General features: G+C 36.9%; 1 protein-coding gene across 3 annotated transcripts in view; it reads left to right on the top strand.

The window, feature by feature from the left end:
* Positions 1-26,507, top strand: part of LOC116254240 (uncharacterized) — a 53,006-nt gene that overhangs the window by 6,346 nt on the left and 20,153 nt on the right. For 2 of the 3 annotated variants that reach the window (XM_050077787.1, XM_031629475.2), the window contains exons 3-5: positions 3,199-3,301; positions 19,304-19,484; positions 21,747-21,941. In XM_050077787.1, the coding sequence (XP_049933744.1) occupies positions 3,199-3,301; positions 19,304-19,484; positions 21,747-21,941 (479 nt within the window). The remainder of the gene's footprint in view (positions 1-3,198; positions 3,302-19,303; positions 19,485-21,746; positions 21,942-26,507) is intronic. The other variant, XM_031629476.2, reaches the window with a different exon arrangement.

Below are 26,507 nucleotides of genomic sequence, written 5' to 3'. Positions count from 1 at the left end.
CTCATGAAAAACCACATTTTTTGAGAATTTAACATGCTTGATCACTGGTTCATTACACTAATATCATAATACCCATTCCAATCATCATATACCCCACAAACCTGCGCTTGGAAACCTTTTTTGAAATTTATCTCCCAAAGCACCATTAGTTTGCACATAACAAATGCATCCGTACGTGACAAATTATTAATCAGGATGAACACAAAAAAGTGTGAAATGAGGGGATTATTCTCTAGAATTGCCATCCAATATGGTTTATGATACATGCATACTCCCAAAAGAAAGCTGTTATGTCTACAAACCAATGGGGATGTTACCATCGTGCACACTTTCATATATATGTTAATATTCTTTTCATCAATTCCATGTGATAAGAGACGCTATTCTTTATTCAATTGTTTGTGATACAATGAAATAAAATGGGCTGAAAAGTACTTGTCGCCATTACATTGGAAATGCAAGATATTTGTAGACAAATGGTTTTAGACAAAATTATAAGAATTATGAAATGACAAAAGAACTTAGTATACAACGAGGACAACAGAGACTGAAAGAGACTTAGACTCCGCTAAAGGAGTCAGGACCAAAATCATGCAAGTGTGTACATATTTCATTCTCACGTTCCTCTAGCAACAGTCTCTTTCATTTGCAGATCCTTGACAGATACAAGGGGAAATGAACTCAACATGTACAACACAAACAAAAAGAGATATATGAGTAATATTTTCTCTGGTATTAAGATAATGAATGACATTTGACAAATTGATAGATTATTTCGGTAAAGGGATAATTGCATTTCCAACATGAAAAATGGGGTAGTAACATCAATTTCTAGTTGCTATACTGTTCTATACAGGTAATTTGATTCAAGAGCTTATGAACATCACCTATAACATGAGTTACTGCCTTAAAATCAACATACTATAACCATTAATCATTCTGTCTTCAAAATTAATCTAGGTACTGCAGCCAATAAAAGTATCTTCACAATCTTTGCAGTGTTACTGTTTGTGGGATTTATATTTGAGAACGTTCTTTTCTTTTGGAAATTAAACCAGAAATTGACTTCAATATGCCCCTTCTGTTACACAAGAAGGATGTTGAGACGTCCCTTTGATTCTTATTTCCTTCATTGGTATTAGGCAGCATATTAGTAATGAGAGGACCTGCATTTCTACCTTGACTGCTTGGAAAAGTGTTTCCTCCACACCCATATGCAAAAGAGACTCCCATTCATTGGGATTAGGCGGCATATTAGGAATGGGATGATCTGCATTTCTACATTGACCTCTTCTTCCATGAAATGTCTTTCCTCCACCCCCATGCCCAAAAGTGACTCCTTAGTAAAAAATTGATGAGGATCAGACTGAACATTGGAATCCGCACTGATGCTCTTCCATGACATTTCAGACTGTTAATTTGGCCCCAAACGACCAAAGCCACTCAATTTCTGCTGCATTTTGCCTTTATCCTGAACCCTGTGTTTTTTAGTGGCCAGATTATTTATAATGCCTTTTGATACCATCTTAGGTCTAGAAAGCAACTCCAAAATTTGTCAACACGAGAGAAGATACAGATCTGGGGACAACCTCTCACCATTTCCAGTATGTATTGTGATGTATGATTATGTATGAGGATTGAAAATATTTTCAATAAACAGTTTATGTCCTGCAATACAACAGAATCATTCAGAAATATCCTTAGAAAGATGCTCTATACAATTCATTGGGTAATACATTTTGGATCTGGATCAGATCTGGATCTAATCCAGTCCATCTTACAGCATCTTATTGATTGTTGACGGTCTAAATTAGAGAGGGACAAAAAGCAAATGATTTGGTACTTTAAGTCAAGTAAAGTCAGGCTCAGAATTGATCTGTCTCATCTCTTGAGTCATCTCAATTTGTACCATGGTCAGGTCACCTGAGTTTGACTCAATAAGCTGGTGGCCTGCACAAGCTGTGTCAAGATGATTTGGTTAAGTATGATTGTTACCGAGCTACCCTGCCTTGTTTAAAAAAGTGACCATAGTCTGAAACTTGAGTTACCCTGTATGGGGTGGGGTGGTGGGGGTGTTTTGCAGATGTGAATTGGTTTGAAACTACAAATTGAGAAATTGTGGTTATGGGGGAGTGAGTGGGGTCCACATGGTGACATACACCTGCACGTGCATATATTTATGTGTTTGTGCACACATATGTACATGTGCTGAAAACAAGTATAACATGTAAAATTGAAAACCTCTCATTTAAATTAGAAGCTATATCAGTTTGGTCCCAAGTCACTAAGCCTAAACCTTGTGAGGTATAGGTTTGGCAATTAAAAGAAGAAGAAGAAGCAGATTATAAAAGCGACCAATTTTGTCTAAAATTACTAAGCCTAAACCTTGCAACATATAGGCTTTGAGAAGAAGAAGAAGAAGAAGAAGAAGAAGAAGAAGAAGAAGAAGAAGCTTTGTTGATGTTCTGGTGAAGCTTTGTTGATGGCAATGATGATTCTGTTCTTCATAGATATTCTGGCGAAGCTTTGTTGATGGCAATGATGAAGACATTTGGATCACAAGTTATTCCACCAAAAATAAGGATCTGTGCACTGTAACATGTGAATATACGGACAGCTTCATGATATGGGAAAAGTTATCTAAGAATTGAGTATCAAGGCTCTGATGCCATGTAAAAGATACAAATTTGAGTCCAAACGTAAAGATTCTTTTGAAAGAATAGAATGACATCTGAAAAGATAGTTCCCAAATGAGCATTAAACCTCATGCAAGTAAATCACAATTAAAAGTAAAATGGAACTTTAATTATCTTCACAAAAGTGCGTCCATGATGAGTTACAACTGCAAAACAGTAGGTTTTGACAAGAGAGTAGGTGAAGCAAATGGGGCCTAATGATCCCAAATAATATATCACAGTTTTCATGCCAAAGAGTAGGGCAATCATACTTTCAATTGTAAGACCAAATTACTCAAACTGGCTGTTAAATATGTTTGGGCACTGGAGCAGCGTGCCAGTGGCTGTTGGTGAATTCTCGATTTTGCTCTTATTGATGTCCTTTTTGTCATCACTTTTCACTTTATTCATTGTTTATACAGCAGCAATTGCCAATCTTACCATTTCTTCAAGTTCATTGAAGCCCTCTTTCAGAAGTAATTGAGAAGAAGAAAGTGATAATCATGAATTATATCTTTTACAGGTCACTCAGGTGAAGGTTCCAAGTCTTGCTAGCAGGGAAGTTTATTGGCGCTGTTTTTACCAAGGATCTCCTTTTGCAGCATTTGCAAAGATTTTACTCTATGGTATTGGTTGAAATAGTTTTATGTTGCTTATCATAGTAAACTCCTGAACTTTTTTCTTTTATTGTCATCATTCTATAGTTACTGTGATGATTGTTTTTGTTGTGAATATTGTAGCAAGTTCATATCTTGTTCTTGCTTGTTGCGGTCGATGTCCACAGATTTAGGAGGTGATAGTTGCCTAGAAAATGGATTCATAGTTTAAGTTTTGCCCTTTCCAGTGTGCTGGACCTATAATAAAGTTCATCCATGTTAGCAAGTGTCTAATTGAGCCACTGAGAAAATTTTAATTTGAAGCTCAGTTCAATGATAGAGCAGATGGTGGCATCTTTCCTGTTAAAATAGCAACTGGTTGCCATATGTTCTTTCTGCATTGATCTGCTTCCTTTTAAGATTGTAGATATTTTACTTTTCCTTTCTTATGCTTTATCTGGTTATATGTTCACTTGTTTAACTTGGTTAATACTTAATAGTACCATTCTCATATATGCTTCTATTGTCTTCATTACATCCACATGCTTGTTTATTGTATCGGTGTTTTGTGAAACAAATGGAACTGCATTTTGCCTGTCTTGCTTTGATAGATTCATCTAAGAGCTGGGTCTGCTGCCAAGAGAAGCATCAACCTCAAAGAAAGTTTTTTTATATAAATAATGATGCTTTTTTGACTATTACCTTCAACATCAGTCCGTCTGAACCTGTGAACCACCACTTAGTTTTGTCCAAGTTTCATCCTATTCATTGGTAGATTGCCTAGGTTCATGTCCATAAACAGTGACAGTTGCCCTATGCCTATGGAGACTTGCTTTCACTATGGCTCTTGTGGGTTCTCTTAACCAAGCCACTGCCTATGAGTCACTGGCATCATTCTTCGAGATGCAGGTGGTTATTGATCAGAGTCTCCTTGCATTATTTGGAAACAGTTCATGTCTTTTTCCACTTCTTGATTTGGGCCCATGGAGCCCTAGAAACTCTATCTTCTTCTGTAAGAAGAATAGGCAAGTCAGAGTGTTAACCCCCCTGCTAACAGACGTAGCCCTTACAAGAGGAAACCCTAAGATTACAACACATCCACACCCCCTAATCCCAGATTAGTGTTTCTTCCTTCCCGAGGAAAGAGACTCTCAATGCTCGATGTGCCTGCCACCCCCCCCCACTTCCCCCTGGTTCTACCACCTGCCTTCTTGTAGCATTTCCTTGGATGGGTATCCTTCTGCCACCTGCCTTGTCCTTACCTTGGGATAACTGTAAAGTTCAACAAGGAGAATGTTTCGTCCAGTGATCTTAAGAATGGAGAACTGCAGGATGTTTTTCAGTCCTCGTAGCAAGACTAATCTTATATCTTTTCCCTCAACCTCATAGCATATTCTAGCTGCTGATTTGCAAGGATACGTCCAATGGATCAGTTCCCACCTTGTTCCAGATGAAGTATGCTGAAGCAAATCTTCTATCTCAGGTGAGCATGCACCTCCACTTGCCCTCCTAACAGCCACCCAACCATCATTGTTCAAATGATGATCACCACACGTCCAGACTTGCAACCCAACCTGAATGCATTGTAAAGGATGGACATCCCCACCATAATTCTGCAATTGTGGTGCCTGAGGCAGCTGTTGTTCATCAGTTGACCTCATTTCAAGCATAGTATGAGATTATTCTTCAGAAGGTAAAAACAAAGCTATGTCCATCCTTTACAAGGAATTTGTAGTATATTAACCTCATTCACCCACTCCCATAGCAGCAGGTCCCCAGAAGCACATCCAAAACGAGACAGAAATTGGGCAGCGGCAGGGCCTAACTCAAGAGTATTTTGATGATCATTACTTACAAGGAATCTATGTGCAAATGAAACCTTTAAATAATTTACTCATGGAATGCAACTTGAAGATTCAGCTGTAGATGACACTGCATCAACTAGGGCTCGAGGAAGGTACTAATGCCTGACCGATGGAGTTATTAAGGCTAGGAAAGCTGTTTTAATTAGGGAGCCTCCAACAGTCCTCACGACGATCTCAAGGTGTAAGATGTTAGTTTTCTTTTCAAGAGTATCCTCCCTTAAATGGCTGAAGTCAGAATCTTTAGGTAAAACCCATAGTTCATGGAATGTTTGTGCTTCTTGATATTCCCTTGTTGCATGTCTAGACAACATAGGACTTCCAAGATGAACCTGAGCAAGGCAATTCCTGGCCGACTGAACTAGCCCCACACACGGGCATTTAGCCAAGCTGGCGGTGGGTTATAACACCTGATAATTTTCTGTAATTTTCAGCTTCATTCCTTTACATCTCAGGCGCTCTCGTTATCTTCTATGGTTGAGCCTCTTTTGCCGAGGCTGTTTCCCAAGAAGAATCGAGAAGGTGCAAAGTCCTTTTGAGTCAACCATTTTTACGAAAAGGTTATGGCACGTGTTCTTAGCTGCCGTAAGATCATGTGCAGCATTGAACCTCTTTGGCCACCTGGTGAGGTAATTCTCATCATTACCATTTTCTGTCAAGATACCCCATGTGTCTAGAGCAGCTTACATCAACATAAATAAGGTTGTACAGAAAAACATCGATGGTCGTGTCGTGTAATGGCTTGGCTTGTGAATCCCCTAGCCATCTGCAACTTCTTCATCCACTCGATGTACATCAGGGATGACCTAGCGATTTCGACCTGGAGATTCAAGACTGGTTTTAGGGCAGTCACAGTGACATGCGATCCTGCTTTCGCCTTCTTTGCAACATATGACAGGGAAAAATTGATGGTTGGCAGCCGACCCATTTTTCCTCCCTTTTTTTTCTTGCACGGACCCAACTCCTCTTGCATCTCGGTAGCAAACCCATAGTCGACATTTCCCTGGTTTGCCTTCTCCAACAGGGTTGAATTATGCACCTCAACTCCTTCTCCACTCCTTGTTTTCCTGTTGATCAAGGTTCTTGTTGCATTCTTGTTTTTGCCAATTCTGCTCATGTTTTTCTAATTGCTTCAATATGCCGTCAATCACTTGCTGCCTGGTCTTGACTCTTGAGCTTGGGCTTGTGCTTAGGTGGTGCCCAAATGGGCCTTGGAAACTATAATAGATTTCCCTTACTTCTTGGTTTCACGCCTAACCACCAATACCCATTACTTAACCTCTCTATTTCTTCTTCCAACCATCGTTGAGGGCTGCTCCTTGGGCCAGATTGGCCACAAGGTGACTCCCTCAGGAATACAAGATTTCTGGTAGTGCTCCCTGCCCAGGAAGAAGAACAATGTCCACCGAAGCCATAAACTGAAGCTTGCAAGGTTACAAATGTATTTGCCATACTCTTTGGGCATTACTGGTGTTAGAATGTATGTATTCTTATCTATATATACATCTATATGTATGTATATTACATATATTAGTGTGCTAATATATGTCTTCTATATATATATTTATGTGTATAGTTTAGGGTACCTAGGTCGTGTTTGTAATTTTATCATTCTTTTTGTACTTTTTCTTTTCTTTTATTTTTCATCTTTTTTATTATTAAAGGAGATATAGCTGTTGGACCAGCCTCCAATGGCTAGATTTCTAGCCATTGGAGATGGTCCAACAGCCATCTCCTTCTTCCTCTCTTCTTTTTCTTGTACTATAAATAAGGGACTATTGTCCCTTGATTTGTTAAGGCTTTTAGGCCTCTCTTGTGTATTCTTTTGAGATCAATATATTTGGTATCTTCTCCTCAAGTTTGAGGTTTGCCTTTGTATTACTTATTGAAGTTGCTGGAATCTTCAAGAGTGTATCTCTTGAAGCATTTGTATTCTCAAGATTGGGCCTGATTTACATGGTATCAAAGGCTCGTTTTAGGACTTCGTCTTGCTGTCTTTCAAAGTTTGAAGATTCAGCTCGTACTCTTCCTTTGGAGCTTTGAAGCACTCCAAGTATTCTATATATTGCTGGCTGTGATTTGACTTAAGAAGGTGCTGTCTTCAAGCTTCTTCATATATTAGGAGCTGCCTTTTTGCTGTTTGTTGGTAGCCGATTTCGTGGATATTTCACCAACGTTGGGAGCTGTTTTGGCACTATTCTTGTAGCTACCTTAACTACATCTATGCAAGGTACACATCATGGATGAGAGAAATTCTTCTACTCGTCTTCCTAAACTTACTTCATCAAATTATGTTTCATGGGCAAAAACTATGGAACATTTCATTAGAAGTAAAGGTTATGGGAACTTGTTGATGGGTCTAAATTCTAAAAGTGAACCACAATTAGTCCTAACCAAAACCATAGATGGAAAAACCCATGAACTAGATGAAGTTGAAAAGGGTAATGTTGTGAATGAATATAAGAAAAAATGGGAGGAATGGAAGATAGGACACCACAAAATCATTACATGGATTATTGCTTGTGTTAATACTACAACCATAGGTCAAATAGCAAAACATAATTTTGCTCATGAAACTTGAGAATTCATCAAGAAAACCCATACTATGAAGGATGTGGCCTACATGTGCAATCTTCAAATGAATTGCAAGTCTCCAACAAAAGGATAAGTCTATTAGGGAGTATGTTGGGGAAATGGAACAATTATGGGATGAACTTGCCTTATTTGAACTCGAATGGTATGATCCAAGAGACATTATAGTAAGAGAAAAACAAATTCAAAGGAAAAAAAATTATAAATTTATTATTGGTCTTAGACCGAAATATGATGGGGTCAAAACATTCTTGCTTCATAGACATAAAGTGCCATCTATAAATGAGGTTATAGCGGAGCTTCAAATGGAAGAGAATAGACTCAATTTTTCTAAAGGGAAGAGTGAAAGTGTTCTTGCTACCTCAAGACCTGACACTCATATGAGAACTTATAAGCCTCCTCACTTTAATCGAAAATTATGAGGATAACAATAATGGCAACAAAATGATTATATGTTTTCATTGTCTAGAAGAGGGACATACTAAACCTAGATGTCCTAAATTGAAGAGATTTGATAAGAAGACTAGTGTGGCTGGGACAATGTATGAAGAAAACAATCGATTTGACCTAGACAAGCTTGTAAGTGCTCTCCAACCAAAGCTTATTGTTGCTCCTCAACGGTTCAACCACTTTTCAAAGGAGGGGCTTCTCCAATTTTCGAAGCAACGGTAGCATTTACATCATCAAGTAAGTACTCTTGGATACTTGATTCCGGAGCTTCATTTCATATGACCCCTTGTAGTTCACTACTTACTGAATGCACTAAGGAAGAATCATGCCCTTTTGTTAAAACCGCCGATTGAACTCCTATTGAAATCAAATGTGTTGGGAATATTGATCAAAATTTTAATTCAAAAGTTTTCAAAATACCAAAAGTTAGATTTATTTCCAAACTTAACTTAAATCTCGTGTCGGTTTCTCAAATAACCAATCATGGATGTGATATTGTCTTCTCACAAAATAAATTTTTGATATAGGACCATCTTTCCAAGAAGATGATTGGGGAAGGTTCTAGGAAAAATGATCTCTACTATGTTAGTTATTTGGATCTTTCTAACGCTACTTGCAATGTAGTCAAGAAAAGTGACATTCAAGTTTGGCATCAAAGACTTGGGCGTTCAAATTTAGGAAAAATGTCTTGTATCCCTTTTTTGGAGGATAAATGTAAAGAAATGATCTCTTGTGATGATTGTATTAAAGCCAAAATTAGGGCTTTACCTTTTGGAAATAGAAATTTTGTTGCAAAAACACCCTTTGAATTAGTGCATTCGGATATATGGGGTCCCACTCCTATTATGTCTAAAGGTGGTTTGCTTTATTATGTCATTTTTGTGGATGATTACTCTCGATATGCTTGGGTTTACTTTCTTAAACGCAAATCATAAATCTTTATGAATTTCAAAAACTTTACAACATGATCAAAACACAATTTGATGCAAACCTTAAAATTTTTAGCAGTGATTTCGGGGGAGAATTCATTTCCAATGAATTTGAAGAATTCCTGAAGGAAAAGGGAATTATACACCAAAAGTCGTCCCAAAAACCCTCAACAAAATGGAGTCCTCGAAAGAAAACATAGACATATTCTTGAAACAGCAAGAGCTTTCTTATATAAAAAATGTTTCAAAAATTTTTTGGACTGAAGCGATTCTAACATCTATTTATTTGATTAATAGAATGCCCTCTAAAGTTTTAGAAAACATTTTACCTTTTCAAAAACTTTTTAATTTGGAGCCAATTTATAAAAGATTTAAAGTCTTTGGCTGCAAATGTTACATTCTAAATGACAAAAATGACAAACTTTCATCTAAGGCTATTCAATGTGTCTTTATTGGCTATTTTGAAACTCAAAAAGGATATAGATGCTATGATATTGAAAAAGATAATGTATGTTTCAAGAAATGTGATATTTTTAGAAGAAAATGACGTTTAATGAAAATAAACCCAAGCATGAAGATTACTATTCTTTCTTGTGGATAAATGATGATGATGATGATGCTTTAAATGATTTTGATAGCACTTCTTTTGATAGACCACCAAAAGAAGTTATAGTTTATAGGAGAAGGTCTCAACAAAACATCCAAGAGTCTCAACCTACTCTTAGGAGATCTCAAAGAGAAATTCATCCACCTCAAAAATTTGTCTCCTACGAGTCTTTTTCCCCAAAACATAGGGCTTGCTTATTAGCTATTCACTCATTTGATGAACCTTCATCCTATTTTGAAGTCAAAACTAACCCACATTACTATTCTTTCTTGTGGATAAATGATGATGATGATGATGCTTTAAATGATTTTGATAGCACTTCTTTTGATAGACCACCAAGAGAAGTTATAGTTTATAGGAGAAGGTCTCAACAAAACATCCAAGAGTCTCAACCTACTCTTAGGAGATCTCAAAGAGAAATTCATCCACCTCAAAAATTTGTCTCTTACGAGTCTTTTTCCCCAAAACATAGGGCTTGCTTATTAGCTAGTCACTCATTTGATGAACCTTCATCCTATCTTGAAGTCAAAACTAACCCACATTGGATTGAAGCCATGAATAATGAACTTAAAGCCTTTGAAGACAATAAAACTTAGATCTTTATGTCTCTTCCTATCAGGAAAAAGACAATAGGATGTGGGTGTATATATAAAGTCAAGACTAGAAGTGATGAATCACTTGAAAGATATAAAGCTAGACTAGTTGCTAAAGGATATGCCCAAGAATATGGGATTGATTACGAAGAAACTTTTGCCCCTGTTGCTCGTATGACCTCTGTTAGTGCTCTTATTGTTGTTGTTTCAATTAAACAATGGTTTATTTTTCAAATGAATGTCAAAAATGCTTTTCTAAATGGCAAGTTAAATGAAGAAGTTTTTATGAGTGCTCCTCCTGGACTTGATATACCTCAGAACAAAGTGTTACGACTTAAGAAAGCTCTTTATGGTTTAAAACAAGCCCCCAAGGCATGGTTTGACAAATTTAGTAGTGTCATGTTTGATCAAGGATTCCAATCTTGTTATTCTGACACAACCATGTTTGTGAAAAATACATCTATAGGTATAATTGTTTTATTGTTGTATGTTGATGATATGGATATTACTGGAAGTGATGATAAAAGAATAATAGAGATAAAACAATTTCTTAAAAATTGCTTTCAAATGATTGATTTGGGTAGACTAACATATTTTCTTGGAATTGAAGTTGCCTATAGCAAAAGAAGTTATTTGTTTTCGCAAATGAAGTTTGCTAGTGAATTAACAGATAGAACAGGTATTTCAGACAACAAAGTTGTAGACACCCCAGAAGCTCTGAGAGTAAAAATGAAGATTGATGATAGAAAGATATGAGAAAACCCCACTCCCTTTCGTCAAATTGTTGGTGCTCTCTCTTATTTCTCTATCACCAGGCCAGATATTGTTCATGTAGTTCATGTTATAAGCCAATTCTAACAAAGGCCCACTTCAGTACACATGAGAGTAGTAATGCACATTGTACGTTATGTGAAGAACACAATCAACAAAGGACTTTTCTTATCTTCCTCATCTACATTAGAATTAGTTGCTTATACAGATGTTGATTGGGGTGGAGATCACAATAATAGGCACTCTACCACTGGTTTTTGTGTGTTTTTAGGTAATTCGTTAATCTCCTATTGATGAAAGAAATAGAACAAGGTGTCTCTATCATCAACTGAAGCTGAATATCAAGCCATGACATCTACGACAATGGAGATTGTGTGGCTCAAAAGTTTGTTGAAAGACTGTCAAGCTTTGCTGTGACAACAAGAGTACAATCTATATTTCATGCAATCTATATTGCATGCAATCACACATTTTACAAAAGAACAAAACATATAGAGATGGATTGTCATTATCTTCGTGAAAAATTTCTTCAGAAAAACATTGATCTCTCCTATGTTCCATCCGAATATCAACTAGGAGATTTCTTTACCTGCCAGGTTTCATTTTCTCCTTGGCAAACTTTCGGTTATCACACCGTAAGTTTGAGGTGGGGTGTTAGAATGTTTGTATTCCTATCTATATATATATATATATCTATATGTATATTACATATATTAGTGTGCTAATATATATATATATATATATATATATATATATATATATATGTATGTGTGTGTGTGTGTGTGTGTGTATAGTTTAGGGTACCTAGGTCGTGTTTGTAATTTTATCTTTCTTTTTTGTACTTTTTCTTTTCTTTTATTTTTCATCTTTTTTATTATTAAAGGACATATAGTTGTTGGACCAGCCTCCAATGGCTAGAAATCTAACCGTTGGAGGTTAGTCCAACAACCATCTCCCTTTTTCCTCTCTTCTTTTTCTTGTACTATAAATAAGGGACTATTGTCCCTTGTTTTGTTAAGGCTTTTAGGTCTCTCTTGTATATTCTCTTGAGATCAATATATTTGGCATCTTCTCCTCAAGTTTGAGGTTTGGCTTTGTATTATTTATTGAAGTTGCTGGAACATTCAAGAGTGTATCTCTTGAAGCATTTGTATTCTCAAGATTGGGCCTCATTTACAACTGGGCTCCAATACTTAGGGCTGAGCTTTGGTGAAAAAATAGTCAAGTTGATACTCGGATGGAACATAGGAGAGATCAATGTTTTTCTGAAGGAATTCTTCACGAACATAATGACAATCCATCTCTATATGCTTTATTCTTTCGTGAAATGTGTGATTGCTAGCAATATATATTGCACTTTTATTGTCATAACAAAACTTGACAGGATTCGTGATATGAATTCTCATATCATTCAACAAACTTTTGAGCCACACAATTTCCATTGTTGTAGATGCCATGGCACGATACTCAGCTTCTGTTGATGATAGAGACACCTTATTCTATTTCTTGCATCGCCAAGAAATTAAGGAATCACCTAAAAACATACAAAAGCCAGTGGTGGAGTGCCTATTATTGGGATCTCCACCCCAATCAGCATCTGTATAAGCAACTAGTTCTAATAGAAAAGAAGAAGACAAAAAAGTTTTTTGTTGATTGTGTCTCTCATGTGCATTGCAGTGGGTCTTTGTTGGAATTGGCTTATAACATGAACGATATGAGCAATATCTGGTCTAGTAATGGAGATATAAGAGAGAGCACCAGCAATTTGCCAAAAAAGAGTGAGATTCTCTAATATCTCTCCATCATTGATCTTCATTTTTACTCCCAGTGCTTCTAGAGTATCTACAATCTTGTTGTCTGAAATACCTGTTCTATCAATCAATTCACTAGCAAACTTCATATGAGAAAGCAGATAACCTTGTTTGCTATTTCCAACTTCAATTCTAAGACCCAGATCAGTCATTTGAAAACATTTCTTAAGAAATTGTTTTATTTCTATGATTCCTTTTTCATCACTTCCAGTAATTACCATATTATCAACATACAATAATAAAATAATTATACCTATTGAAGTATTTTTCACAAACATGATTGAATCAAAGTAGCATGATTTAAAACCTTTATTAATCATGACACTACTAAATTTGTCAAACCAAGACTTGGGAGCTTGTTTTAAACCATATAGTGTTTTCTTAAGTTGCAAAACCTTGTTTTGAGGTAGATCCAGTCTAGGAGGAGCACTCAGGAAAACTTCTTCATTTAAATGGCCATTTAGGAAAGCATTTTTAACATCCATTTGAAAAATGAGCCACTGTTTGATAGAGACAACAACAATAAGAGTTCTAACAGAGGTCATACGGGCAACAAGAGCAAAAGTTCCTTCATAGTCAATCTCATATTCTTGGACATAACCCTTAGCAACAAGTCTAGCCTTATACCTTTCCAAGGTCCCATCACTCTTTGTTTTGACTTTATAGATCCATCTACATCTTATTGTCTTTTTTCCTAAAGCTAGATAAACAATATCCCAAGTCTCATTACTTTCAAGGGCTTTGAGTTCTTGATTCATGGCATCAATGCAATTTGGGTCATCCTTAGCATCAAGATAAGACGATGACTCTTAAAAGGAATGATGTGCCATAAGACAAACTCTATGTTTAGGAGAAAAAGACTCATGAATATTTGAGGAGGCCTTATGTGTCTTTGGGACCTTCTAGGATTGACTTGATCATTTTCTTGTGTTGCATGATCTCTTCTCCTATAAACTATAATGTCTCTTGGAGGATTAGTAGGACTATCTTCTATAACTTCTTCCATTTGCTCCTCATTATCAGCATCATCATCATAATCCATCCAAAGAAAAACATAATCTTCTAGTTGCTTGGGCTCATTTTTAAAACCATCTTTGTTTTCCAAAAAGATAACGTTTCTAGTAACATAAACTTTATCTTGTTTAATATCATAACATCTATAGCCTTTTTGTGTTTCTAAATATCCAATAAACACACAAATAATAGCTTTGGAAGAAAGCTTATCATCTTTGTTACTTAACACAAAACATTTGCAACCAAAAACCTTAAGTCTATCGTAATTAGGTTTTATGTTGTGCAATTTTTCAAATGGAGAAATATATTTCAAAAGTTTGGTAGGCATTCTATTAATCAAATAGGTTGATGTCAAAACAGCCTCGGCCCAAAAGTTTTTAGGAACATTTTTGGATAAAAGAAGTGCTCTTGTGGTTTCAATAATGTGCCTATGTTTTCTTTAAGCCACTCCGTTTTGTTGTGGAGTGTTTGGGCAAGATCTTTGATGCACAATGCCTTTATCTTTTAGAAATTGTTGAAATTCATTTGACATAAATTCTCCTCCCGAATCACTTCTAAAAATTTTAATATTGAAGCCAAATTGGGTTATGATCATGTTATAGAAATTCTTGAAGTTAACAAATACCTCCGATTTGTGTTTGAGAAAATAAACCCAAGTGTGTCTAGAATAATCATCAATAAAGATCACATAATACAATAATCTTCATTTTGACATAATAGGAGCGGGTCCCACGCATCTGAATGCACCAAATTAAAAGACATTTGGGTAACAAATTTTCTAGTATCAAAAGGTAAGACTTTCATTTTTGCCTTGATACAATCATTACAACAAAAGTTCTTTTGACAATACTTTTCCACGAAGGGAAGATGAGACATTTTTTCTAAATTTGAATGTCAAGTCTTTGGTGCCAAGTTTGAATGTCACATTCTTTCATGATTTTGCATGAAGGTCTTGAGAGGTCCAAAAAATCTATGTAGTAGAGGTCATTTGTTCTAAAACCTTCTCCAATCGTCTTCTTGGATAGACGGTCCTGTATCAAACATTTATATTGTGAGAAAATTATATCAAAACCAAGGTCAGCCATTTGAGAAACGGACAACAAATTTAAGTTTAGTTTAGGAATACATCTTACTTGAGGTACTTTTAAAACTTTTGATTGAAAAGTTTGATCAAGATTTCTAACAAAATCAATTTCAAGAGAAGTTCCATCGGCCGTTTTGACAAATGGATATGAATTATTTTTGGTGCATTTGGTGAGAAGGGATCCACAAATCAATAAGCCAAGAATACTTACTTGAAGAAGTAGATGCTACTTTAGCCCCCAATGTTGAAGGTGTGCTTCCTCCCTTGAGCAAAGGTTGAAGGGCTTCAATAAGCTTAGGTTGAAGAGCACTTACAAGTTGATCAAGTTGAAAGGTGCTTGTTTCTTTCCTTTCTTCTTGGATGGGAGCCGCCACATTGCTTCTCTTGTCCTAAGTTCTTAGTTTTGGACATTTGGGTTTTGTATGTCCTTCTTCTTGGCAATGATAACAAATAATTCTTTTTCTTGCTCCTTCATTTATCTGGTTGAAGTGTGGAGGTCTATAAGTTCTCATATGAGCACCGGGTCTTGAGGTAGCAAGAACGCTTTCATTTTTTTCTTTAGAAAAATTGAGTCTATTTTCTTCCATTTGAAGCTCCGCTATGACTTTATTCATAGATGACATTTTATGTTTATGAAGCAAGGAAGTTTTGATTCCATCATATTGTGGTTTAAGACAAAAAATGAATTTATAAAATTTTTCCCTTTGGATTTGTTTTTCTCTTACTTTAATGTCTCTTGGATCATACCATTCGAGTTCAACTAGAGCAAGTTCATCCCATAATTGTTCCATTTCTCTAACATACTCCTTAATGTACTTATTCCCTTGTTGGAGACTTGCAATCTTCATTTGAAGATTGCACATGTAAGCCACATCTTTCATAGTGTGGATTTTTTTGAGGAATTCCCAAGCTTCATGAGCAAAATTATACTTAGCTATTTGACCCATGGTTGTAGTATCGACACAAGCAATAATCCATGTAATAATCTTGTGATGTCCTATCTTCCACTCTTTCCATTTTCTCTCATATTCATTGACAACCTTATCTTTTTCAACTCCTTCTAGTTCATGGGATTTTCCATCTATGGTTTTGGTTAGGACTAATTGTGGTTCACTTTTGGACCCATCAACAAATCCCCATAAACCTTTGCTTTTAATGAAATGTTCCATAGTTTTTGCCCAATAAACATAGTTTGATGAAGTGAGTTTAGGGAGAGGAGTAGAAGAAGTTCTATCATCCATAATGTGTACTTTATAAGATGAAGTTGAGGTAGCCACAAGAATAGTGCCAAAACAACTCTCAACGTTGGTGAAAAATCCACGAAATCAGCGACTAAAAAACAGCAAGAAGGCAGTCCAAAAATGTGAAGAGCTTGCTGCCATGAGGGAAGATATTACTATGAAAACAATCACAACTTTGGTAGCCACGGAAGCTTGATAAGATGTGCACAATCCCGTCACCTAGATCACTTTAAACCCTCAAGAAAGGAGAAAAACAACACCTTCTTCACTCAAACTACAACTAGCAATATATCAAACACTTGGAGTGCTTCACAGCTTCAAAGAAAGAGAATGAGCTGAAGACTTCAAACTTTGAAGGACAACATGACGATGAGCTAACACATGGCTCTGATACCATGTAAATCAGGCCCAAACAAGGCAAATACTTCAAGAATATCACTCTTGAATCTCCCACCAACTTAACAAGGTAATACTCAAGAGACCTCAAACAAGAGGAGAATAAAACATATATTGATCTCAACAAAAAATACAAGATGTGGCTTAAAAGGCCATAAGTAAAATAGTGGAGAATGTACACTATTTATAAAGGATAGAGCCAAAGGAGAAGAGAGCTAGCCATTGGGACTAGTTCCAATGGCTAGAATACTAGCCGTTGGGACTAGACCCCTTTTGGGAATAACGAAAAAGAAAGGGGTAAAAAAGGGAAAATAAAAATACATAAAAAAAGGAAAAATTACATAAGTATCCAAATACATAGAAAATATATATATATATATACATATAAGACATATCTTAGATGACTAATATATGTAATATATATACAAGTATATATATATGTATACATTTGAAATACATACATTCTAACAGCCATATACCTGGAATCCAAGCTGCAGAAGCATGTAGTCTTTTGGAATCTCGTCTGATAGTTGAAGAGGCCCATGGATGTTCGTCCGCGGCAACGGCCTGCTGGTTGCTGGCTTTGATACCATTGTTAGCCCCCTGCTAACAAGCATAGCCCTTGCAAGAGGAGACCTAAGATTACAATGCACCCCCCCCCCCCCCCCCCCCCCCTAATTCCAGACTAGAGTTTCTTCCTCCCTGATTTTCTTCCTCCCCGATGAAAGACTTTCTCAAATGCTCGATGCCTCTCCCGCTGACCCTTTGTTTTGGGTCAGTCCAATGGACCCGACCCGCGATCCAGTACCTGATATCTAACACAGGGTGTACAACAATTATAGGGACTTCAAAATGCATGTTCAATGCGGACATGCTAATCGATCTTTGGCATAGCCAGATATATCATATGCTTTTCAAAGAAAAATTCTATTAACTTTAGAAAAGAGATTGATATTAAAAACATGAAAAGAAGTGTTTTTTTATAAAAAGCATGAAAATAAATTTAGTGCATTCTTACCACGTATTTTTATTTTCTCCTTTTTAATGTTAATATCATCATGGATTAATCATTAAAATTAAGTGAAATTATTCATTGTCACTTGTATCACTATTGAAACATTATTTTTACTATTTTATCTAGTTATTGTTTATGACTTCTTATTGCAGTTTCTCATTCTTGTCACTTTTGCTTAATTTTAGGGCTTTTTCATTTTTAAAAGATTGCCGAGATTTTCCTAAGCAAAACAGCTTTGTCAAAAAATACTTGAGAAAACCTCACTATTAGAAACCTGAGAAGGATTATTTTTTACTATATTTCTAGCAGGATTCCATAAGCTCTAGTTTATAGACGGATGGGGTATAATAGAAAAATTCTTTGGCTCCAATTTACTACCCATGGGATGTTCTGGGCCTTTGGATGCCATTTTCAGTTTGAAGCAATGTTATAAAAGGCGTAGCGTATCGCGTATCGGTCGAGCTGACCTATACGCTGTATCGTAACGTATCGCAAACGTAGCGTATCGTATCGTAAAATTAATTTTTTAATTTTAAAAATATTTAAAAATCATAAAAAATAGAGAAAAATTATTAAAAATCTAAAAAAATAAACAAAAAATCAGAAATCAAGAAAAATATATTCAAATATAAAAAAGATCATCATACATAAGGAACATTCATGTGTGTCAACAACGCATTCAAAAATTAAAAATTAGATATTCAAAATAACATAATAAGCATCCATGACAATTTTAAACTTAAAATTTTATAGAATCTTAAAACTTAGAGTCTTAGGACTTTGAGTTTTAGGACTTATATTACATCACAATTTTATAAGTTCAAAACATATAGTTATCAACTTATCATCTTTCATGATTTAACGATAATATTTTCCAAATCGATGAATCCTTGGTTATTTTTGATGAAAATGTGCAAAATCTCTCCCTCCTACGTCTCTTGGAGTCTTTAAATACAAGAAGAGAGAGAGGGAGGAGTGTTTAAACTTTAAAAAATAAAAAATTTTGTGTTTTAACCCGTATCGTACGATACGGGGGTGTATCGCCCGTATCGTACGATACGGCCCCCGTATCGCACGTATCGTGCGATACGTGTACGATACAAATGCGTATCGTCTTTAAACAGCGTATCGTATAGGTTTTCTTAACCTATACGATACGTATCGTACGATACGCGTCTGTATCGTACGATACGGATAACATTGGTTTGAAGAATGCTTATGCAATCCAGTCGGCTTGTCCAACAAACTTGTTGGGCCTAAAACAAACTCAGAGGCTGCTTTCTTTCCCTTTTTCTTCCCTTTTTTTTCTAAAACCTTGATGCTCTAATATCTATGTGAACACCTAGGTCTGTATATATGTAGGTTTGCCTGTGTATGTGCATGAGATGTTGGTTAGGTCCTAAGTAGCATCATCTCCTCAATCGTCTTAAACCATTAAAAAGGGCATTTTAGTACTTGCTTTACTGGTTTGGGGTCACAGTTACATTATGTTGTTCCCTTGAGGACTGGAGTCTTGTTAAATATGATAATAAGAGTTATGTACTTCTCATTTAACACTTGGATATGATGTTTGAAGATGCCTTTGCTAGTAACAATTTTTGCATTTGCATATACTCCTTTGAGCTGTTTGTATATGACTTTGCTAGTAATGACTTTTGTATTTGCAGATATTGCTCTGAACTGGCTGCCTTGTTTTCCTTTGACGGCAAGGACACTTGTTTTTGATTCTTTTTTTGTTAATGCACCTCCAAGTGAGGCTATTCAGGCATTAATTCCTGCCTTATCTAACAAACAAAGTGGCTTGGACAAGAGAGCTAATCTAGATCTTGTTTGTTCAAATGCTGAAAGGTATGATGCTATACTTTCAGGAGTTCATAATGATATCTGTATTATCTTTGTCATGTTGCTTCAAATTCACTACACTTTATCTCCTATTAATAGGTTACTGAGAAATATCCTTCTGTTACATGAGAGCCTTGGAACTATTTCTTAGCATGGACTTTGTGCTTTGTCCATACGGTTGTATTTGTTTCACCGCAGATATGAGATTTGTGGTGCCATGAATTTAAGGTTGCCCATGCTACTGAGATCCTCAGTTTGTTTAAGCTGAGGATATACTAAAACACACCTTTTTATACAGCGTCAGATCTAAGATTCGAGGCTATCAAATGCAACCTAAGGGTTTCCAATGTTACGTTTGTGGAATGACCAATACGGTGGCCTATTCAGCATTTAAGATCTTGTTGCCAAGAATTCTCATATCATCTTTTGTTTTTCCAGATCAGCAGTTTTAGGTTTACTGTAATAAACTTTTAATTTTTCATTCTTCTTTGCATTCTGTGAAACAACTATGGAGAAGCCGCTATTTAGCAGGTCGATGGGAGGCAGTTGTATTCCATGGTTCTATCAAAAGTAACTATTTGTGAGGTTTCATCATCATTACTCTCATCAGTTCATGGTCTTTTTCTGGTGTGTGGGGTTGGCTGTGAAGTTCTTAAGATCGTCGAATCAGATTTGCATGCTTTAGTATAAACTGTCTTGTCTATGGTGGCCATTTAGGAGCATATACCAGTTAGTGTGGTCTTGAATGTCATTGTAAAATGTGTGAATCAGACAGCGTTATTTAGGTATTGCAGTGTGGGTTGATGGATGTGAAATTATTTTCTTTGATATATCGACCCTGGAATCAATCTTTGGGGAATGGGTTTACACCATTACAATTTGCTAAAAGGTATAGTTGCCTTATATAGCATGATCTGTGAAAACTCATTAGTGGACAAGTGAAAATAGCTATATTATATCAATTATAAGCTCTCAATTCTTAATGTAGTGGTGGAAAAAATCAATGCCAATAAGCTCTTCCATTTCTCTGTTAGTGTGCTTATGTGCTTGTCATCCTGTTCAACGTAAACCGCACCCTGTAGGACTGGTTATAAGTCAATAAGTGATAGCATAAAATTGATTTTGGTATCTCACGAGAGTGTGTGTGTATATGTATATATATATATATATGTGTGTGTGTGTGTGTGTATATATGTATAATGACCACTGTGTTCATGCCTTCATGGTTTATAATTTATAAAATTGCAAAAAGCCGACTAAGTTCACTAACAAAGATACATTTGACAATCTTACAAAATGCATTTTGATCATTTGATAGTTGATACATTTGCTTAGAGATGAATAGACTTAAAATCTGAAACCCTACCCTGTATTTCATTTACAAAATCTGATAAAACATGAGATGAACAGTCAACAGACTTAACAATAAGATTATAACTGCCAAAGCCCAAAACATATCATTTTCATATGATAAAAATGAGAAGAAGAAATAAACAAGAACAGACACGACATGGAGAAGTGAAAAACAAAGAAACATGAAAAAAAAAAGAAACTGAAACAAGAGAGGGCATATGCAAGCACAGAAGATTGACAATGAAAAATAAGACTGATCTGCATCACCTAAAGATTTGCCGGAAAACTATGGCAGTGTGGATGAGTTTGGGTCCTAGGAGAAGGGCTTATACAATAATAACAAAAAAATCAGCCCCAAATTTGGACAGATTTGGACTTGGTTAAAATTGACATAGCCCAAACATGGATAGACATGGACGTGGGTGTGTTGACTGCACTTGACATGGTCAGAGCTGTGTTGGGGCCATGTCTAGGGGCATTCCTTTTCCCACATCCATGTTGCACCATGTCGACATGGATACCTCCCCAAATAGAGGTACTTGTGTGACATGGGTTTCAAGTTCCCACTTTATCAGTGTCAAAATATGAAACTGAACGAGTATGTGCCTGGTGGATTTTGTTCCTGCCCTATAGCCTATTTCCGTTTGGAAACCGAAAAAGACAACGAACCAAGAGATAAGATAGTAATTAGGCATAGCTGCATAGGTGTATATGGACAACATTTTCATAAATTTTTAGGGGTGAGGTGATCTTTAGGCCATTTTCATACATGGGATTTTGCAATGCTAATGATTCAATTGTGCTGATTGGTGAAATTTTAGGTGAATAATTCTTAAATTCCTTTGTTAGCATTTCTGTTAAACGGATAGTTTTCTATGTACCTACATGCCATTACAATTTAAGCATTTGTTTTAGGCTGTTGGTGCTTTGTTTGTTTGAGCATCAAGGAGTATGTCGTCTAGTAAAAGAGTTCACTCCATCAGTGGTGACTGATTGTACTGGTGGGCTACTGACAGAACATAATCTGGTGTTTGAATCAAAGGTAGCACAGATGGTGGTATCTATTCCTGACAAAGCTAGAATTGGTGCCCTAGATGCACTTTCTGCATAGTATCCTTGATTTCGTTTAAGATTTCAGTCATTTTGTCTGATTATCTTTTGTTGTATGTGGTAATGTATTTGTTAACTTGTTAGCTTGATTATCAATAACCACTTTGATCTATGGTAGAATTTCATTCTTTAATAGCTATATCGTATATGCACACATGCTGCTTGTAGGTTGCTGGATCCGAAACAATTTGATCTTCTACAATTTCCAAGACTAAAAAAGTAGATTCTTAGATTTTTTCTTGATCGTAACCTGCCAAATGCCAATATATTTTTTCAACTCTCTAAAAAATTCTTTTTTGACAATTTTTTTGTGTTTAGAGGTACTGTTACACCATTAGAACTTTAATAACTCCACATTAAAACTTGATAGAAAAATCAACTTTTCTGGTTGAGAAAAAGTATGATTAGTGATAAACACCACTACTGTGTGGTTTAAACAGAGTACCTACAATTATTCTTTTAATGTTCATAACCATGAAACAGTTGGTTATATTTATTGTGGGAAACGACTGAGGGAGAGAGAAGAAACTAAAACTTTCATTAACCCTAATCCCACGTTAAAAGGGATTAGGAGCTGCAATAAAATTACAAAACAAGTCCATGCAAAAAAGATAAATAATAAAGAGGACCTTTTACAATAATAAAAATAAAATCAAGACGTCTAATAGTTTACTAAAGACCTCCTTATATGACCTATTGTCTCAACATTCCCCATCAAGCTGGAGCATAGATATCAATCAGGCGAAACTTGTTACAACATCTTGTAAAATCTCCAATAGAATGAGGCGTTGTGAGCATATCAACATGACATCAACTTGGTCTTTTGAAGAGACATAGACAACTGATATAGCTCCTGCTTGAACTAAGTGACAAATGTAGTGACAATCTGTAACAACCCGACCCACTCATGGGCTCGGGCTCTTGGTTCGACGGATCCCAACCCACCCCCTAGCAGTTTCGGTTCCAACCCGAAAAAGGCTAGGAACCAGGACAATCTTCTCATTAATGACCCCCTTTATAAACCCTTGAAGATTCATCACAATCTTCGATACATGACTAAACATTTGGGGCATTACAATCTACCACCCTTAAGGCACACGCGTCCGCGCGTGTGAGATCCTAGGTTCGAGTGTTGAAACTGGCTCTGATACCACTGTAACAACCTGACCCACTCCTGGGCTCGGGCCCCTGGTGCGACGGATTCCAACCCACCCCCTAGCAGTTTCGATTCCAACCCCAAAAAGGCTAGGAACCAGGACAATTTTCTCATCAATGACCCCTTTTATAAACCCTTGAAGATTCCTCACAATCTTCGATATAGGACTAAACATTTGGGACATTACACAATCCACCTCTATATGCTTTGTACTCTGATGGAATACAAAATTATTGACAATCTAGGTGGCTGCCTTGATATCACACCTCATCTCCATAGGCAACTTCACCTTGACTCATAAATTGCTAAGCCATAGCTCTTATCCATGTCATTTCAGCAGCCATTTAGGTCATTGCTCTATATTATGATTCAACACTAGATCTGACCACAACTGCTTGCTTCTTACTCCTCCATGATATCAGATTTAGACTTCCTATCATCAACCGAGCCTAATCTGCATCATAGTAAACTTCTACATCTAAAGGGGAAATTTTTGGAATAGCAATCCCTTGCCACAAGAGGATGAAAGGGGGCACCATGCTTGTCCCAATACCTGTCCTCAAGGTGGCTTTGCTTGCCACAGTATGTGCATTTGATGTGCCACAACCACCACCATCTCTGCCACGATCCCTAAGGACATGGGTGTGCCACGTCCCTGTCCACCTGTGGCTACCAACACTGAGGCAGGAGACTCAGGTGCCTGAGGAAGGGTGACAATCAGTTGACTGAGTCAATTATATGCCTATGCAGGGTCGGGAATCTCCACAACTGTAAGCATCTGAACCTTCATGACAACCTAATCCGAAGATAATCTAGATAGGAATCTGGCCACCATAGTCTGCTCCTGATGAGTTCTTTTACATGGTGGTCTCATTGAATTCAGCCTCTCATAGGCAGACTTGACAGAGGCAAAATACTGGGCAAGGTGCTAATCTCCTTGTTGCAACTGAAAAATCTTCTTCAACTTGTAGAATCCTGCTAAGATTCTTCTCCTCTGAGTATGTATCATGCTGTACTCCCACATCTGTTTGGTTGTAGTATAATAGACAAGCCATTTGCAATATCCACCTAGACACTATTCATAATCTAGGCCATGACAATGCTATTATCCTATTTTCATATAGCATACTTACCATCTCTTTTGGCTCCTCCTCAAAGATAATATGCTCCTTCTGGTGATCAACTACTGACATCATAAAGCTGCATGGCACCTTTCATAATTGGTGTCATCTAATTTGACATAAGACCCTTATGGAAAAGGGTTCACAAATGCCTTGTAATCTGCTATAGTCATGCTTGAATCCCTTTTTGATATTCTTATCCTTAGCCATAGATCACAGTCACTTCAGCAACCCCAGCTATATAATGGAATATAGAACAACCACCAGAGATCAAGAATAGAACTCGGCAGCATAAAAGGACAAGCAAACTGCACGGTTTCTACAGAACCAGATTTGTCATCAACACAAATCAGACTTGATCTTCTAATGCAAGAAAAAAAAGAAGAAGAAGAAAAAACAGCTATAAATCATCAACAGGATTAGTACACCAAAACAAATGACTGACACCACAAAATGTATATCAAATTCAGCAACGATATTACTGCCCCACGACAGCCAATAACTCTGCTAAAGGACTAATGTCAGCAACTTCCACAATCAACACCTTCCATATCTCTCCAGGCCTAATGAAGGGGAGATATGAGATAGAAGGGGACAACACCTTACCACATATGACGATAAGCAGTTGGGCAACTTTTGAACCTTACCACCTAGATGACAAGCAGTTGGGCAACTTTTCAACTTCTAGTGAACATTGTGCTCACTGTTGGAGATGTCAGATCCTTCATAGGCAAAGGCAGCATGTTTCCACACCAACCATGACCAGCAACCACTTCCAACGTGAATGCAGCCATTCATCAATGATAGGAAATTCTTCTTAATCATGCCCAACTAATCTCAACCTCCAACAGTCCACCATGACTTACTAACACCAGCACCAATGACAGAATTTAGGGCATCTAATCACTACTGCATTGTTATCAGCGGTGATTAGTTCCCTAATCACCCACACACAGCAGCTATTTAGGGTACACAACCTCAGCCAGACAAAAGCAGAAAGAACGAAGAAGAGAGGAAGAGAAAGAAAAAGCAAGAGGAAGAAGGCATGAACAAGATCTCTCAACCAACCTGCTGTCAGGCAGTCCCAGACCTGAACAGCTCTGATGCCATGTTACGCATGGTTGAAAGGGAAAAGAAAATGTATCTTTATTAGCCTTAATCCCATATTTCATGGGGTTTAGAGTTGGCTAAAGAAAATTATGGATTAAGTCCACAATGACATAAAAATAATAAAGTAACTTGTTACAACTTTTACCAAATTACTGAAAACCTCTAAATTACCCAAAAATAACTCTCGAGACAAATCTTTGGCAACCCCTAGTATGACCAATCAAAAGCTTAGCTCTCAAAATGGAGGTCTTTACGATGACCATGCAAGGTATCAAGACCTTCTGAGTATCCTTTCAGTATCTTGCTTTTACAAGAAACTACATCATGTGTCACTATTTTATGTGTGAGCCAGATAGAAGACATATGGAAGCTTGAAAGGAACTATTGTCGATAGACTCTTATCAACAAGGAATTGCTTGGGTAAAGCTGAAAAAAAATATGTCGGAGCTTGTTTTGGGTTGAATCCTGTAGAAACACGAACCACAAAGAGAGAGAGTGGAGAACAAACACACAATCTACGTGGAAAACCTCAGAAAGAGGTGAAAAACCACGGGGAGGCTTTGACCTAGGGGCTCACCGCAACCCTAGGAGAGAGAAAATTATATTTCACTTAATTCAACACTAAACACAAGTGACAATATAAAGAGGGAGAGAGGAGAAGCCGCCTAGGGTACCGAGCCCGCCTCGGTACCCGCGCCCCATAGAACCGGGTCCAGATATGGACCCGGTTCCCATAACAACATATTCTAACACTCCCCCTCAAGCTTGGCATACATGTCAAACATGCCAAGCTTGCTAACATTCTTTTCAAATGAAGAAGTACAAAGCCCTTTAGTTAGGACGTCTGCAACTTGATCTTCAGACTTCATATATGGCAGAATCAGCTCCTTTGAGTCAATGCGTTCCCGGATAAAATGACGGTCAATCTCCACATGTTTGGTCCTGTCATGTAGAACTGGATTATTGGCAAGATTAATCGCAGATTTGTTGTCACAGTACATCTTCATTTTATCTCCCAGTTCCACACCAATATCAGTCAAAAGAATCTTCAGCCACAGCATCTCTGTAACCCCCATTGCAACAGCCCTGTACTCAGCCTCAGCACTAGACCTCGAACATACTTCTTGCCTCTTACTTCTCCAAACCACTAGGTTACCTCCAAGAAAGATACAATACCCT

Source organism: Nymphaea colorata, chromosome 5 (assembly GCF_008831285.2).
Source record: "Nymphaea colorata isolate Beijing-Zhang1983 chromosome 5, ASM883128v2, whole genome shotgun sequence".
NCBI classification, from domain to species: Eukaryota; Viridiplantae; Streptophyta; class Magnoliopsida; order Nymphaeales; family Nymphaeaceae; genus Nymphaea; species Nymphaea colorata.
The sequence above is the reverse complement of the archived record's forward strand: the minus strand, read 5'-3'. Positions and strand labels throughout refer to the sequence as shown.